General features: G+C 38.2%; 1 protein-coding gene across 10 annotated transcripts in view; it reads right to left on the bottom strand.

Moving 5' to 3' along the window:
- The window catches only part of clcn2a (chloride channel, voltage-sensitive 2a), a 40,797-nt gene that overhangs the window by 3,070 nt on the left and 19,593 nt on the right, over positions 1-18,134 (bottom strand). For 2 of the 10 annotated variants that reach the window (XM_056742809.1, XM_056742804.1), the window contains exons 3-24: positions 15,992-16,123; positions 15,205-15,333; positions 14,986-15,119; positions 14,804-14,881; positions 13,147-13,176; positions 12,719-12,797; positions 12,452-12,577; positions 12,000-12,084; positions 10,493-10,594; positions 10,218-10,302; positions 9,871-10,029; positions 8,784-8,853; positions 8,180-8,290; positions 7,675-7,885; positions 7,453-7,586; positions 5,480-5,658; positions 4,426-4,534; positions 4,258-4,304; positions 1,903-1,968; positions 1,175-1,213; positions 383-487; positions 38-124 (exon numbers count right to left, since the gene is read on the bottom strand). In XM_056742809.1, coding sequence (XP_056598787.1) covers positions 38-124; positions 383-487; positions 1,175-1,213; positions 1,903-1,968; positions 4,258-4,304; positions 4,426-4,534; positions 5,480-5,658; positions 7,453-7,586; positions 7,675-7,885; positions 8,180-8,290; positions 8,784-8,853; positions 9,871-10,029; positions 10,218-10,302; positions 10,493-10,594; positions 12,000-12,084; positions 12,452-12,577; positions 12,719-12,797; positions 13,147-13,176; positions 14,804-14,881; positions 14,986-15,119; positions 15,205-15,333; positions 15,992-16,123 — 2,297 coding nt within the window. Of the gene's footprint in view, positions 1-37; positions 125-382; positions 488-1,174; positions 1,214-1,902; positions 1,969-4,257; positions 4,305-4,425; positions 4,535-5,479; positions 5,659-7,452; positions 7,587-7,674; positions 7,886-8,179; positions 8,291-8,783; positions 8,854-9,870; positions 10,030-10,217; positions 10,303-10,492; positions 10,595-11,999; positions 12,085-12,451; positions 12,578-12,718; positions 12,798-13,146; positions 13,177-14,803; positions 14,882-14,985; positions 15,120-15,204; positions 15,334-15,991; positions 16,124-18,134 lie in introns of those variants that run through there. The other 8 variants (XM_056742806.1, XM_056742805.1, XM_056742807.1 and 5 more) reach the window with 8 other exon arrangements.

Consider the following 18,134-nt stretch of genomic DNA (forward strand, 5'->3'; position numbering starts at 1 on the left):
GTAAAATGAAGTCATGAAAGAACACAATAAAACACACCTCCTTCAAAGATACCACGCCTACTAGACGTCCAGTGCTGGTGACATAGGCATGGTCCAGGCCAAGCAGTGAGAAAATGGTGTGTGTCTGCAATGCACGATAAGAGCCGGTATTCACACTTCATTAAAAATCAACAGTAGCAACAAAGAAGAAGCTTGTTTTACCTAAAAAACCTCTGGATAACTGCTCTTTAATCTCCTTGTCTAACTATAAGAGTAACTGGTAAGACTTTCATTCTTATCAGAACTAAACTTACTTTATAAAACATTCATATATTTTAGCTATCTAGAGGTAAATGAATTAAAAGACCGTACAACGCCCACACAAGTACAGCTGATCTCATACCTTATGCAAAGATGTTCGCTCCACTAGCTGAAAGGGGGCGGGGTCTATTTTACAATTGTTGAAATTTACAGCTTCATCCAACTGTTGCTCCTCCCACTCTGCTATCTGAGAAAATGAGAATAAAATAAAAAATGACATTTTAGTTGGTAACATTTTACAATAAAGATGCATTTGCTATCATTAACAAAGATTAATACTTGCTGAAAAATGAGTTAATGTCAATACAATTATTCCTGTAAGTTCATGGCACATTAACTTATGTTAACAGACACAACTTTTGATTTCAAAATGTATCTGTAAATGCTGAAATTAACATGAATTACGATTAATAAATGCAGTAGAAGTATTGTTCATTGTAAATTCATGCTAGCTAATGCATTTAAGAAAAAGTTCACCTTCAAAATTTACTCACACTGTTGTGATTTTAAACTTGTGTGGTTTTCTTCTGCCAAACACAAAGGAAGGTATTTTGAAAAATGTTTTTAACCAAAAAGCATTGGTCCCCATTGACTTCTATTGTGAAGACACAAAAACAATGCAAGTCAATGGGAACCAATGGTTTTCTGTTACCAACATTTTTCAAAATATCTTCTTTGTGTTCTGCAGAAGAAAGAAAGTCATACAGGTTGGAAATGTCAAGAGTGTGAGTAAATGATGAAATCATTTTCCGATGGAAGGTCAACTATCCCTTTAACTAAATAACACATACAGCCTTATTATAATGTGTCACCAAGTGTTTTACTAAAGTAAAACTGAAAGAAAGATGACATTTCCTAAACTTAACAAACATACCTCTGCAGCTGACATGTCATCTTCCACATCAGGAGTGTCCTGTAAACATCAAACCAAAAATCAAACATCAACCGCACAATGTCCCCCATGATACACTTCTTTACATACGATCATGCAATTCATTTTTCACAAGACAAGCTCCACATACTGATGTGATCTACCAAAGCAGCTCAAGCTTTACAAAACATTATCAAGTTTAAGCAATACATTAAACGCAGCCCAGGGGAGGGGAAGCTAGATTGGATGTCATTACGAAAGCAATAAAGAACCGAGGTGGGGAATCGCTTTTTCGAAAAGTTCCTAATTTGGTTGGAGAGTTTAAAGCTTGAGGTTCAAACTGAGCTTAAATCAACTTTCTAAAGCTTTGCTGAGAAGAAACAAGTCTAGTATGCACGAAGTTCACTGACGTTTTATGAACATACGGAGCTCCTAGGCTTATTCTCCATATTGACAAGCGCAAACCATGCATCGCACAAACTAACTCATCTTATGAGAAACAAACATAAACTTCTTAATATGGCATGAATCATCTTGTGAGTCAGCTTGTTCCCCGTACCCTAGGGGTAGGAAGTACTACACTGGAGGTGTTATCAATACAGAACACAGGCAGAGCGCCATAAGGCCTCTGTGTTGTGTAAAGGCTCAATTGGCTGTGCCACCACCACCACCCCGATGATGCTTTGGTGTTTGTGGGAGAGCGTGATGGATCCCTACGGCAGCGCTCTTACCGCCATGGTAATCTTCACACGCTTGGGCCTTCTGCTCCTCTTAGGAGACATGGGGCCAGCATTGCACTTGCAGACAGAACAGATAGAAAAAGAGGAGGAGCATATAAAGCGTTAATGCAAGCTTACCGCCATGCTCCCTCAACAGCTGTACCTTCAACATTGCCTATTATCAAGGGACACTGTTAAAACCAACATTCTCTCATTGGTCCCCAGAAGAGAAAGTTTGAACGGGATAATGTATGACAAATATAACAGCTGAAATCCCATGTCAACGCTAGGCAGACGGAAAAGTGTTTAAACGCTGGTCAACAGATGTCGATTGATAAGAAAAGTGCTGCTTTACTTGAGGTAGAACGATATTGCTTATACTACAAAATCATAGAAAAAACGACTTTTAATATATATACAATGAGCCCCTTTGAAAAGTAAAATTTAAACAATATCTCAATGAACACAAAAACCATTTAAAACCAATAAACCTAAGTTTAATATAACATCTGTTTAATTTATACCATGAAAGTAAGGTTAATAATATAACTTAGATTACACATTTTCAGTTTTATTCAAATTAGGGTAATGCAAAAATGAGAACACCCCACAACAAAAGCTACTAAATCTAGTACTTTGTATGGCCTCCATGATTTTTAATAACAGCACCAAGTCTTCTAGGCATGGGAAGAACAAGTTGGCGACATTTGCCAGATCTATCTTTTTCCATTCTTCAAGAATTACCTCTTTTAGAGATTGGATGCTGGATGGAGAGTGATGCTCAACTTGTCTCTTCAGAATTCCCCATAGGTGTTCGATTCGGTTCAGATCAGGAGACATACTCGGCCACTGAATCACTTTCACCCTGTTCTTCTTCAGAAATCCAACAGTGGCCTTAGATGTGTGTTTAGGATCATTGTCATGTTGGAAAAGTGCACGACGACCAAGGGCACGGAGTGATGGTAGCATCTTCTCTTTCAGTATAAAGCAGTACATTTGTGAATTCATGATGCCATCAATGAAATGCAGCTCCCCGACACCAGCAAAACTCATGCAGCCCCACATAGGACACTGCCACAACCATGTTTCACTGTAGGCACCATGCATTTTTCTTTGTATTCCTCAGCTTTGGGACGCCATTCAGTTTTGAAGCCATCAGTTTCAATAACATTAATGTTGGTCTCATCACTCCAGAGTATAGAGTCCCAGTAGTCTTCATTTTTGTCAGCATGGGCCCTTTCAAATTCTAGGCGGGCTTTATTTGTGCCTGGGCTTTAGGAGAGGCTTCTTTCGTGGACGCCACCCGTGCATTCCATTCCTCTGCAGTGTACACCGTATTGTGTCACGGGAAATAGTCACCCCAGTTTGGCTTTCTACTTCTTTAGATAACTGCAGTGAACTTGCATGTCGATTTTCTTCAACCCTTCTCATGAGAAGACGCTTCTGTCGAGGTGTTAACTTCAGTGGACGACCTGGACGTCTCTGTGAGATGGTGGCAGTTCCATCTTTTTTAAATGTTTGTACCACCTTTGCCACAGTATTCTGACTGATACGTAAAGCTTTGCTGATCTTCTTGTACCCTTCACCTTTCTTGTGTATAGAAATTATTTTCTTTCTCAGGTCTTGTGACATTTCTCTTCCATGTGGTGCCATTGCTGACAGCATGAAATGGGAAGGGGTTTTTCTTTAAGTTACACCCTTTTATAGTCAACTGTCACCTGTGTAATGAATAATTAGACTCTCCTGTGGTTGAATTCTTGTTAAATTAGACATTTGTAATCTAAAATTGAGCTTTGCTCCAGAGACTTTCAGTGGGGTGTACTCATATTTGCATCACCCTAATTTAAGTAAAACTGAAAATGTTGTTCTCTAAGTAATATTATTAACCTTACTTTCATGTTATATTAACAGATGTTATAAAACTTAGTCTTGTCAACATTTTGGAAAATGTTTTTGTGTTCATTGAGATATTGTTTAAATGTTACTTTTCAAAGGGGGTGCACTCATATACGCTGAGCACGGTATATTGTAAAGACATATACAATTTATAAGTGTGGAATAAGTCTCCAAATACTTTTTGGGTCCACCTTTACAGTATGTGATTCGGATCGGGTCCGTGAAAAACGCATTATGCACTACAAACACCTGAACAGATTGAACATTTTTACCTCCTGTCTGAACAAAGCCCAAGACAAGCTTTGAAACACGAGCAAAGTAAGTCAAACAAGACATTTAGTTCACATAAATGAGAAGCTGGTTTGGCAGATGGTTCCCCTTGTGTCTCCGATGTCTCTGAGCACCTGTTAAATCTAAAGCAATATACTGTAAGTGCTGTGTATCACCCACATCCCTACAATGCCATCATACCTCTAGCAGCTCCTTCACAGGTTCCCCGGAGGAGAGATTTGGAGGGCCTGCAAAAGAGAGCGATTCGATTAGCACGAGATGTGTGTGTATGAGGAGATTCACAGACAGTCTGAAACACCGCATACATGAGTAGGAGTTGAAATGGATGAGTATGTGTTATATACACACTGTGCAATGACTCTGGGTTGCTGATTGCAGACACTGTCTTCAGAGCAGACTTGAGGGGGATCTGAGAGTTAGTCAGTGTAGGGCTGTAGGAGGATTCTTCAGTGGAGATCTACAGAAAGACAGCGTGGTAGATTCACTTTTCCATGTGGTTGATTAATAGCACAGGCTTCACATATTCTCAGCTTGATCTCAAGTAAACTCAGAATTGACTGCCTACACAAGAAATGAAGCCCTATGCCTGAAATAAAACATTTGAGTGCGACCTTTTATGCACAGACAACTGAGAATCACAGAATAACACTGAACATTGTTCCAAATCAGTATGTTTTTGTTGTCCATTGAAGACACAGAAGGAGAAATCTTAAAGTATCCTTCAAACTACAATCAAGCTACAAACAGGACCACCCTGTAAAAAATCCACCTATTTCAAAGTCTCTTGAATTCATTTTTTTAAACCGAGTATATAAATGTAGTTGCATTTCAATAAACCTATAAAATAAATAAACTTGAAATTGGTTAAATCATTTTTAAGTTAATTTAATGGAAAAACGTGTGGTAAAGGGATAGTTCCCCCCAAAATAAAAATACTGTCATTATTTATTCACCCTCTTGTATGAGTTTCTTTTTTCTGCCGAACACAAAAGCAGAGATTTTGAAGAAAGCTGGGTAACCAAACAACGGTGGGACCCATTCGCTTCTACTGTATACACACAAAACCAATGCAAGTCAAATGATACCGCCATTGTTCGGTTACTAACATTCCTCAAAATATCTTGTTTGGTGTTCTGCAGAAGAAACCATGTCATACCAGTTTGAAATGTCATGAAGGTGTGTAATGATAATAGAATTTGTATTTTGGGGTGAACTATCCCTTTAACAAGATTTATTTGGCACATTAACAGTGCACAATAAAATATGCACAATAAAATAATAAAAAAGTTTGGAACAACCTGAGGTTCAGTAAATAATGCCAATTATTCTAAGAAAAGCGTTATCAGCTTTTCTTATAACTCTGCTCCATGCAGCAGTTCTTCAAGTATGAAAGAATTCATACCAGGAAGCGTACCCCATGGCCGGTTCTGGAGGGAGAGTCCTGGGGGAATGTGGGCACATGGGTACCGTTGTCCTGAGCGCGCTCTCTCAAGTACTCCAGCCTGCGGCCCCGACCGAGCTGCTGTGAGAGCAGCGACAGCAGCTGTGACCGCTCTATCGAACCCAGCAGGATCATGGACTCTGGAGCCAGGTGAGGACACAGGAAGGGGAGACAGTGGAGAGACCAGAGAGAGACAGAAAGACAGTAAGAGAGAAGTGAGAGAGACACAACAGGAAAGCTGAAGGAACAAAGGATGGAAAAGGAAAATGGAGGGAGGGCAGGGAAGCAGATGGAGAAAGTAAAGAATGTATCTGTCATAAAGTGAGAGGTGGAATTGTGGGACATTATTTCCACATGTAGAGAGTTAAATGAACCGCACATGTGTCCTAGCAAAAATGTAGAAAAAAACTTTTCCATGTATCGGTTTAAACCTTCACCTACGCCTGTAGTGCCTTGCTCAAAATCTGTATAATGTTAGTTTAAGGAAGTTAATCGCCAGCAGCACTTTGGGAGCGCTATTATGTTATTTTAAATACATTCAGAGGCAAAACTCTACAAAAACGGATCATCAGTCTCTTACATATGTGCAATTTTATCATAAAACATGATGTGTTTCTGTAATTTTAACTGTTTCTCTGAAGGCTATGACGGTTTAGTCATTAGAAGATTGACAGTGTGACTGTGATATGATCGCCACCTCTGCTAACTCGAGCACTATGGTAACAACATATGTGCCCCTGGACAACAAAAATCTTATGGGTCAATTTTTCGAAGATTTTTACATAATCTGAAAGATAAATAAATAAAATGTCTATGGAGGTCTGAGTTGTTAGAATATGACAATATCTGGCTGAGATACAACCGTCAAAATATTGAACAAATTGACTTTGAAGTTGGTAATCAGGGGCACTGTGGCCGGCCATCCACTTACAAAATAAAAGTTTTTATATATTGAAGGTTGGAAATTTACAAAATATCTTCACGGAACATGATCTTTACTTAATATCCTAATGATATTTTACATAAAATAAAAATAGATTATTTTTGCCCATACAATTTTTTTGATTGTGTTTTACTAAAAATGCTCCCGTGCTACTTAAGACTGGTTTTGTGATCCAGGTTCACATATAGAGAAAACAACCACAGCTCTTCACAAAAAGCTACATCTTTTATGAAAACAAAGTATACTTTTTGTGCAATTACTGCCTGTCAAAATATTTACATATAAGTGTTTACATATTGTTTATTACTGCATAATATAATTCAGTGGTTCTCAAATGGGGGTTAGCGTACCCCCAGGGGTACTGCAGGGGGTACGTGAGAGAAACTGACATTTAGGAATAAATAATGAAAATCAATAAATTATGATAATAGTACTTATATGTGAAATTAGGACTACATAAAGATGCATAAAAATAAATTAATAAATTTAGATATAATAAAGGTTTGAATCATTTCACAGTATTTTCAAGTAAAATGTTGTCGTCTGGTCAAGGGGTACTTGGCTTGAAAAAATCATAAAAAGGGTACTTAAGCCAAAAAAGTTTGAGAACCACTGATATTATTCATTAAGATATTAGTTGTTTCAGAAAGTACAAGATTTTTTATGATGCCTACATTTTTGCATTTAGGGTTTTTAAGGTGAATAAAACACGTTTTCCCCTATTCATTTCATCAAAAAATCTTGTCTCGTTCTCGTGAATTCATGCATGTGTCTTGTCTCGTCGTTTATATCCGTATACATGCATATAATAATAAATTAAGTTATTCATTTTATGATAAAGATGAATTTGGGGTAAAAAGATGACACCCATTCCATAAAGAAATTTCTAAAGTGTGATGGTGGCATGAAGGACATGTGCAGCAGGACTAACGGGAGAAAAACCAAAGCTGAATTTCTGGGCAAAAACTGTTTCTTTGCATTTATGTCTCACCTTTGGACTCCACCAGGGCAAGAGTCTTAAGCTGGCCCGTTACGAGAGCTTCCTGCAGGTCCCGGTAAGAGGACGAGAAAGTGATAAACCGCACATCCCTCACCATTATGTCCTCCACTCGGATATTATATTTCCTACAGGCGAGATATGAGTGAGCGTTCAAGAAGCCAGTGCAAGAGTAATAATAAGAGCAATAATTCAGGAAGAAATGACATCTCTTACTCCTGTCCCCAGCCAAGCTCCGGCAGGTACGGAAGTTTCTGTATGCGGATGATGGAATCGTAAAGGGAAGGCTGGAGACTCTGAGCCACAGCGTTAGCCAGTATGACTGCGATCATCACAGGCAGGATGTGTGAGATTTGACCAGTCAGCTCGAACACGATGACGGCGGTGGACACGGTGTGAGTGACTGCGCCAGAGAGAGCCGCCGCCCCTGTGGGAATCACCAATTCGTCCCGAATCAAATTATAGTAGCAGTCACCGGCTGCCAGCCATGTGATTTCCTATTGTGTACCTGACAAGCTTTCTGCTCGACTGCACAATGCAGCGCTACTGCAGGAGCTATTTCCAAAGGCCAGATCTAATTTGGCTGTTGGTCTGTGTGGGTTAATGAAAAATGTATGACTCTTGCATACAACACCCTGCAGGTTCAATTACGTGAAATTGATGGATTTAGAAAAGAAACAAATGGACATCCCTGTGAATGCACGCACAACGAGTCCCTTACCTGCAACTGCGTAACCGCCGGGAACTATGGGATATACAGTGCTGTCAGCGTGTATCCCGTCGGGGAAAACGGCAGCCATGCTCTCGCCAACAAGTCGGCCGAATGCAGCCCCTGTACAACACAGACACAGAATTTCAAGTTGAAAATACATGAATTTACATCTAGGCTTAATGGATTCCATTCACCGATAATTCTGGGAAATGTTCACCTGCTTGATTTCCAACAGCTGAAAATACATACTTGGCTCTAATGCTTTCCACACAACCTTACCTGAACGTATTACGCTGATCATCTGGAGGATCTTCGTGTAAAAATACTTGTCGTTGACAAAAAAGTCACCCAGATAAGTAACATGTGACTGACATATACTTACATGAGGTCACAGACACTGAGTCCTGATCACACACAGTCAGACAGTGATGGAAATGGAGAACATGATTGTGAGAAAAGGAAAAAACACACATTTACAACAAACTCAAAAATGGTGGCCTGTATGAATACAAGAACAAAGAAAGGTTTAAACCTGCGAGAAAACCATAAAATAATCTTCCAGTGATGTTGAATGAATGTCCAAAACACACACATGCAGACTTTAATCACGTACCAATGAGAAAAACTGGCATGAAGGCCCCGCATGGCACAGGCATTGTTGTGGCCAAAGCTGACATCCAGAACTGAGGAGAAACATTCCAAAAGGGAAATGTCAAACAATTTAAAGATAGAATTCTCCTAAAAATGAAAGGTTTATCAATATTTAATCCCCATTTTTTAATACTTCTTCAAAATATATTATTCTGTGTTTTCCAGAATTTGGGAATGACAAGGGGATGAGTAAATGATTAAAGATTATAATGACAAATACCTCCCCCCCAAAAATAATGCTTGTCTATATTAACATGATGTTAACAACAATATTAAACAACACTGGCCCCATTGATTTCCATTGTATGGATACAAAACCACTAAGACATTTCTCCAAAAATATATTATTTTGTGTTTCACAGAAGAAAGTCTCATACATTTTTTGAATGACATGAAAGTGAATCCTTTTTTTATTTTTGGGCGAACTTTCTCTTTAAAGTGAAAAATTATGTCATCATTTACTCACTCTCCTGTCATTTCGAACCGGTATGACTTTCTTTCTTCTGCAGAACACAAAAGAAGATATTTTAAAGAATGCTGTTAAGTGGCCCCTAAATCACTTGCATTGTGAATTTTTTGTGTGTCCATACAATTGAAGGGAATGAGGGCCAGTGCTGTTACCAACATTATTTAAAATATCTTATTTTGTGTTCTGCAGAAGAATGAAAGTCATGTAGGTTTGAAATTACAAGAGGGTCAGTAAATGATGATAGCATTTTCATGTTTGGGTGAACTTTAATGCTAATGCTTATGTTTCATTGAATTTCCAGTGATTTCTTTCTTAATAAAATTAGAGAGTGAGACAAGTGAAAGCATGCACTGACAAACGAAAGGCAAAAACGACAAATAAAAAGACACGTTTAATAAAATCTTTATGTCACTGAGCCACTGTGAAAAATACTGTGACACTATAAATACAGATATAATGATATAAATATAGAGCAACTAATTGCAGCTTTGCTCACTACACATATACATAACAAACACAATTGTTTGGCAAGCAACCAAAATGATATAATAGTTTTAGTTCTAATTAACATAAACCATACCTTCATGACGATGAAGAGGAGAAGCGTGATGAAGACACTGACATGCGGGTGCTTCCAGGCCTCAGGAACGTGACTGGAGAACTCAAACTCCTCAGCAACACCTTGCTTGTACCACGTCTGGTTGTCAAACAGTGCCAGCAGTGACTCATGTTGAGTCAGCTAAATGAGGAGGCCGTACTGTTATTTCATCCAAAATTACTGATTTTTAACAAATGCTTTCTATCAGCCTGAAGCTCACTTGAAAATATTGAGAAGTCTGTTGGCGTTTAAATCTCTAATTCATTTAGAAAAAAACACATAGGGAGAAAATATATTGACAAAGCACATGAAAAGGAGAAGCTTTAGACCTGGCCTGCCATGAACTGGCCAAATCCTGGAGGAAAGGTGAGAGTGGACACGAGCAGAGTGACCACAGCAGGATAAACAAGCCTTCTATTAGAAACAAAACACGAGAGAGTGAGAGAGAGAGAGTGAGAGACAGAGATACATTAATGTTTCAAAATCAATGATGTCATGTTTTATAACACCTTTAAACATACTTAGGATACAGAGCCCTTGGTGAAGATGCCTTAAGAGAATCACTGTAAACATTGTGATCGCATGTGTAGAATAAAAAACTCACTTTTTCAGCAAAAACTTGTTGATAGTTTTCTGTTTTCTCATAGATTCCACTATTATTCGGTTTAGGTAGACAAACAAAGCCCCTCCAAAACCACTGGCAATCCTGAAGAAACATTAAAATCAGAGATACACTCAACAGCTGCAACACTTATTTAAAGAATCAAAATGGGGAATCTGTACACAAGCCAAATTAGATTAAAAAGGAATTAAATCCAATAAGAAGAATTTTTGTTTTGCTTTTTTAGTTCTTATACAATTCTGTGGTGCTATTATTGTATTAATATTTATTTTCATATGGCATCAGGTTTTAGAGTTTAATATTTCAACTACATTTTTGACAATATCATTAATTACGAAAAATCGGTGAATTGCAAATAAACAAACTGTACAAATATTCACATATTTTAAGTTTTATAAATGTTATCTTAAACTGTTGTTTTTAGCTCAGTGTTGTGCCAGTAACTTAAAAAAATTGCTACATTGTGCTATTCTTAATTTAAAGTAATAGATTTATCAAGTGGAATGATTTATATTTTTACAATTAAATGGTAGAAATTCACCCTCTTCAAGTGAGAAATAAAGCTTTTTAAAGCCATATTTATCTGCAGCTCACAATCTAAAATGATTCATAGTTCATAGTCAACAAATTTGGCAGAAAAATATTTGATTTTAAATCTCCCAGCATGCCAAAGTTACAACACGGTCACTGCCTGTCGACACTATTGCTGACTGCTTTTGATCAAATTAAACATTCTCAATATGTCTAGTGCTAAAAAGACTAACACAAACCTGTTACACTGCTTAATGTACTTTCTAAATGTTATTCACACTACACAATTATTAACTAAACCACAGAATGACAATTCCAGTGATTTTCAATTTAGGCTAACAAAACTTTATAGTGTGTCAGGCTGTCGGAAGGTTTAACCTTGCAGCTCACAGGGAAAACCTTTATAGAGGTCAGAGCAGCTGTAATTACACCATCTAGTTCCTAAAAGCAATTCTATATTTACAGGCAAATGGATTCTTCACAAAAAAATCAAGCCACAAAATATCCCTGGAGTTATATAATATATAATATATAAAATTTCCTGCAGACAATAGATATAGATAAACATATATACATTAAAACCTTTTACAGTGATGCCTTTGATGTGCCTTTTGCATTGTACTGTATACTTTTTTTCATTTCTGCTGCTATTCACCTTACAGCTCAGAATAGTAACTAATGATGGACTTGAGAGTGAGGAATGAACACATTCTTGCAGTGCCATTAGTGTAGTGCTTCTAGGCAGTCTTTCAGCGTTATCATGACGTCATCTTCCGGCTTTAGAGCATCTAAGTGACATTCAGCTCAGCTCAGGTGATTGGCTCAAAGATTATACCTGACTGTGAAAACTGAGTGCCCATGAGATTTCAAGTCGTGACCTTCATGCACTTTCTCCAGGTACTATAGATTTCTTTAGTTATGATTTCTAAGGATCTATAGATGAAAAAATAAAATATACCCAAGCACAGCAAAAGCTGGAAGCTCCTGTAGGTCAAAGGGAAAGTCCATACGAAAGCGAGTTGTGAAGAGAGCTGTGATCGTCTCTGCAATTTGACGAAAAGACAACCGAGTAAGAATCGTCTCAGTAAAGTTTCATTTATTCCCTCACATAATTTTTTTAACCTGTATGACTTTATTTATTTCATGTATCTCAAACAGGAATGGAGCTTTCATGCTTTAAAAAACTATAAAAAAATCTTACTCTACTAAGGTATCATATAGGGGTTTCAAGTCTTCTGAAGCCATGCTTTTGTATCATATCTGAAGCTTGAAAGCTTGAGTTTACATTCGATGCATATGTAAAAAATCTTTCTTCAGTCTTCACACAAAATTCACTTTTTGATTTCATTGTCCTTTTAAAAACCAACTTATTATGTGACTGCATTAGCTATTGTAACCGATCTCTCTCACCCTCATCCTTATTCCACACTGCCAGGACCCTGAAGATAAAGGCACTGAAGGTTGCAGCAAAGAATCCTCTCCAGTAGTTCCTCACAGCAAAGAATGTAGATGTGACCTCAATGCTAAACAGCACCCCTGACACAAACACAGTAGATTGTACCACAAACAACTTTGACTCGCTGTTGAAATGATCCAAGAGAATGTTACTGACACTGTCATAAATGTGATATGACATTATCTCCAGTGACCAGCCATGATCTTGATGTATGCTCTTACCTCCGATTGGGGCCGCGAAGCAACAGCCCACGCCCACTGCACAGGCCGCTGACAGCATCTCCGTGTTTCTTAGTTCATTCTGTCAGATTAACAAGAACACCAAATTTCCAACTGTCGCTGTGGCATTTTAAAAGCAGTCAAAAGTGAAACGGTACAATTACACTGACGGATACATGGCGAAGACATGCTGGACTAGGTATTGATAGTCACACCATTCAAAAAAAGGACAAACATTGGTTTTCATTCACTAGCACTATCCTTGTGAACAGACTGCTGAAGAATTACTCCAAAAGCCTGTGAAATAAAATGATCAACTTAAAAAGAATCACAAATGAAGCAGAAAATGATTTTTGGGATGTATTGCATGACACTTTTAAGTCTATTTGGTCATATAGACACACTTAAATACAATAATGCCCGCATCTTACCTTATTTCCCTCAAAGGGCTCTTCCTTCAGCAGTAAATCAGAATAACACAGATACAAGTGAGTACCTGCACGTAGTGTTTTGGAAATCCTAATCATACTTTTAATCTATCTATCTATCTATCTATCTATCTATCTATCTATCTATCTATCTATCTATCTATCTATCTATCTATCTATCTATCTATCTATCTATCTATCTATCTATCTATCTATCTATCTATGCATCCATCCATCCATCCATCCACCTACCTACCCACCTAAAACCCACAGTTTTTTGGGGGTAAACCATCACTTTAATAATTACATTATTCTATATCCTATATCTAAGAAGCCTAGTCCTGTAAAAGTTCCTTCAACATCTTGTTTAAGTTAGTGCTAATTGGACCTCATTCATATGCTCATATGAAATGTAATACCCACAGGCCACAGGTATAAGGTGTCAGACAAATAATTACAACCAAGATCAGACCACCGAGCTTGACTGGCTGTCTACACATGCAACGGACGTTTGGCTAATTAAACCTCATTTAATTACAGTGGAACAATTCAAATGTGTTGGAATGTTTATGCTTTCTGATTTTCTGTCAAATTCACTTTGCACTAACAACATATTATTGATCTGTTCCCCAGTAAGCGGTCATTTCTCATGTTGCCTTGTGGGCAAAGTCCAAAGGTTTGATACGAACGCATCACGAGGAGGGACTCGCTTTGTAGCATAAGTTACGAACGGCCCCATTCGCTCGAAGCTCCCTTGAGAAGTTAAACCTTATGCACTTGGACTAATCAGTCTAACATAAACCCTAGAGAACCCTCAGCTGCTTGTTTGTATGATACACACAGATGAGACTGGAAGAACAAGAGCATGACGTTCCAGTTGCAGTGACATGTGTAGTGATGTTCAAACACTAGTTGCATTGGTAATACTGCAGTAATACTGTAGATCATGATCACTTATTACCAATTACTTTATGTAATGTAGTAAACTATCCACACAGACATAAACAGAAAAAAATATATAATATACAGCCACAGAGATCATTAAGGGACCATTTCAAAATTATTTTCTGTTTATTGAAAATTTGTTTTGGTATGTGTTTAGGTAAAATCCTCATTTTTGTTTCAATCTGCTAACTAATAACTACATTTCTCTCAATTTTGATATAATTTTTTTTCTACTTGCATTTATTTGCAGAAATTGTAAACTAGAGAAACAGTTCATATTCACTTTTTAAGCAATAAAGTAATATTTGTACAAGTACTTAGGAAAAGTTCCAAATTTAGTTTTTATGTGATAACTTTTTTATTACAGTTAACAGTTTTATTGTGTCTTGTCATCCTGTCAGTCTTTCACATTGCTGTTGAATGATTTTATGTCACTCCTGAGGTTTGATTTTGTTGAAATTCAACAGACACTGGACTGAAATGGCCACAATACATCTAGAAATGCAGATTAAATTAAAATTTGGAATGGTCTAATTTTTTATGCTGCGTTATATTAAACAATACTATTTCACTATTGTAGCTTGCATGATATTGAGGATCTACAGTATTTCCTAATGCAAAATCGAAGTTATTACATACAAAATAAGTTATTGTGATATAAGTTATTATAAAGTGTTCCCAAATGTCAAAAGTCTCAACACAAAACGTGTCTCACCATGTAGATTCCTCCAAACAAGGCCATGAATTTGCTTAACAGAGCAGCGCACAGGCTGGCAACATGAACAAATGGTCCCTGGAGGACACGAGGGGAGATAGAGAAAAAAAAAGCAGCTGACTGTGATCACCAGGGCAAATACTTAAAGGCTTATCTAGGATCAGATATTCCCTCTCACACACCTCTTTGCCTAAAGGCATGCCACTTCCAAGGGCACAAGTTAAGCCAATCACTTTGGCGACAAAGGTTTTGAAAGTAAGGTATTCCTTCAGCACCACACCTCGGAGGATGGTCTTCATCTCAGGGATCCCAGAGCCTAGGGGAAGAAAAGACAAGGGGGTTACAGAGAGAGAAAAAAGGCCATTTTGCTTAAAGTGATTACATGTGAATGTGTATCTCACCCACTGCCTGTGGCGCGAGTATCTGCGTAAAGCCGGCGGAGAAGGTGATTAGGACCACGGGGTAGGTGACCCAGGCCAGGTACTGAAGGAGCATGTTATTGTGCAGACCAGCATACATCCATTTCTGTGCTGCAGACACAGTCACACAACAAGACAGTTACACATCTGAAATGAACATGACAGGTACAATAATGGAGAGACATGGGCTGTGTATTCAAACTCAGCTTTTCTAATATCGATACAAGCTTAATCTCTGTGGTCAAAACTACTATTCACCTTATTACTTTATTGGTTGTAAACCATTAAGGATGAATATGATAAATGTGACAGTTCACCCAAAAATAAATTTATTCACCCTTGTGTGGTTCCAAACCTGTATATGACTCTTTCTTTTGTGGAACACAAAAGAAGATATTTTGAAGTATGTTGTAAACTGGCCCCCCATTCACTTGCAATGGTTTTGTGGCCATACAACAGAAGTGAAAGGGTGCCGGTGCTGTTCAGTTACCAACTTCTTCAAAATATCTTCTTTTGTGTTCCACAAAAGAAAGAGTCATAGAAAGAAACTGTGAGAGAAAGTCATACAGGTTTGAACTTACAAGAAGGTGAGTAAATGAGGACATCATTTTCATTTTTGTGTGAACTATCCATCTCAAATTACCCACAATGACAAAACCCCAGTGGAAAAAAACAATACTTCACTGATTAAATGACACCATCTATAATTTCATGGAACCCTGTCAGGCAGAAAATTGTCCTTTTCTTTTCATTCCTTTCTCTTCCTCACCTTGCTGGCAGAAGGCAATGGTGTAGTCCATGGCCCAGCTGACCAATGCCATGACAAGCCCCAAGAGGATGAGGAAGATCCAGTCTTCACCCACGCGGGAAATCAGGAACTTCTTACAACGTGACGTACAGACTGCGGATAGACATGTGTTACATGTGAGCTTCTGTAACTACACAATCCACAGTTGTACTTTTCTTTATAGGTCAACTTTGTTGACTACAGGTACAATTTAAGAGAGATGTATGGCCCAAAGCAATTATCTGAGGACAGCAGTAGGTGCACTGTACGCTGTAAAAAAAAAGGCAGTTTTCCTCTGGTTTCTGACGTTTTCAGACTTACCCGAGAAAACTGACAGCATGCAATGTAGCAGTAGTGGACCGGGTTGTGTGAGTGTAGATAAGACGTATTTGAAAGACAGCAGAAATGGAAGAGTCACAGCAGGTGAGCAGACACTTCAGTCTTTCTGACAGAGATGATGCCCCTCCAACCACAGCACCTGCTGAGCGACCCTACACCCAGCTCTTCTATGTGAGAGTTGGCCCACTTCGGTGGTCTTTGCACTCTAAATAAACCTTGTGACAATCCACAAAAGAGAAACTACACTTTCTTCATGTAATTCTATCCAAATTTAGTGCAACTTTAACATGTTTTGGACATGCAAAACTGCAGCACTTATCTCCACACAATGGCAAACTAAAGTGCTGATATGCGACACATAACTGGGTTGGAGAAATAACTGTAAATATACACTGAAGCCCATACTGCAGTTTCACTCAGATCCTATAGTGTCTTGACAAGCCAGTCACAAGCAAGTACTGGAAGTGACATCCTTATGCGGCATGCATGCATAATATAACAATGTGTAATATATCCAGGAACAGACTATTTATATTCTAGCTTTATTCAAGCTTTCCTGTAGCTCAGTGGTAAGAGCATTGCGTTAACAACGCAAGGTTGTGGGTTCGATCCCAGGGGATTGCAAATACCCATGTAAAATGTATAGGATAAAGCAATGTAAGTCACTTTGGATAAAAGTGTCTGCCAAATGCCTAAATGTAATTCTTAGCACCAGTAAGTAGAAGGGTGTGGGTGGTTTGGTGAGAGCCAATACTATCTGCCCTCTTTCTGCCGGATATGACAACTTCTCAGGAGTTTCCGCATTGAGCCTCCAGGCAGTAGACACGATTTCCTATGAGAACTTGGTGGACTGTTGCCAGCACTGTGTTTATCCACATATCCAAAACAATTATCACAAAAATAGACAGATTAAGGCAGCTACGGAAGTAGGCTAGCACTTCACTGTAAAGTTGCAGAAACAACAGCAGGATGCTGACAGCTTGTCGCAAATCTACCCCCCTCTGTCATCTTAAAATTCATAGATAAAGTCTAATTACACTGGGGAGAGACGGGTATGTGGGTATATACGCGCCGTTTCAAAACCAACTGAGCTGCCTACAGAAGAATTTAAAGGCACTGTACGCATAGAAAAGAAAAAAATCTCTCACAAAAATCCTAATTGTTTGTATTAGACAGCAGTGAGATTGAAAATAGAGAAGATAAGCAAAACCCTCCTGCTTTTCAAGTGTTTCTACAGTGAAGACTCAAAAATCTTGTCTTTCCCATCCTGTGCCCAGATTTTCCAAGTTACCAAAATCTGTTTTTAAAAGTCAGAGACCTTAAAACGCTATATATATTCTAATCAAATACCATGTGTGTCTTCTATTTTGCCTACATCACAATGTATTATATTATCTGTGAAAATGGCAATAGAGGGTATGGACGTGTCGACACTTCACCACTTGTACACCACGTCAGCATTCCGGATTGCGCACCCATGGGTGGCAAAACACTCAGCAAAATGACTGCTTACATTATTGGGAAACGCAATTCTACACAACATTTCATGGTCCCGGAAAACCTGATTCCTTTGTAAGTCGTAACGATCATGATCGAGTCCAGCTGCTTATAATTTCCCCTTTCTTGTAGCTCAGTGGTTAGAGCATGGAGCTAGCAATGCCGAGGTCATGGGTTCGATCACAGGGGATTGCACAAACTCAGATACAATGTATAGTATAATGCGATGTAAGTCACTTTGAATAAGAGTATCTGCATAAATATTGAAGATTTTCTTACCAAAATATAA

The sequence above is a fragment of the Triplophysa dalaica genome, chromosome 3 (assembly GCF_015846415.1).
Source record: "Triplophysa dalaica isolate WHDGS20190420 chromosome 3, ASM1584641v1, whole genome shotgun sequence".
Classification (NCBI taxonomy): Eukaryota; Metazoa; Chordata; class Actinopteri; order Cypriniformes; family Nemacheilidae; genus Triplophysa; species Triplophysa dalaica.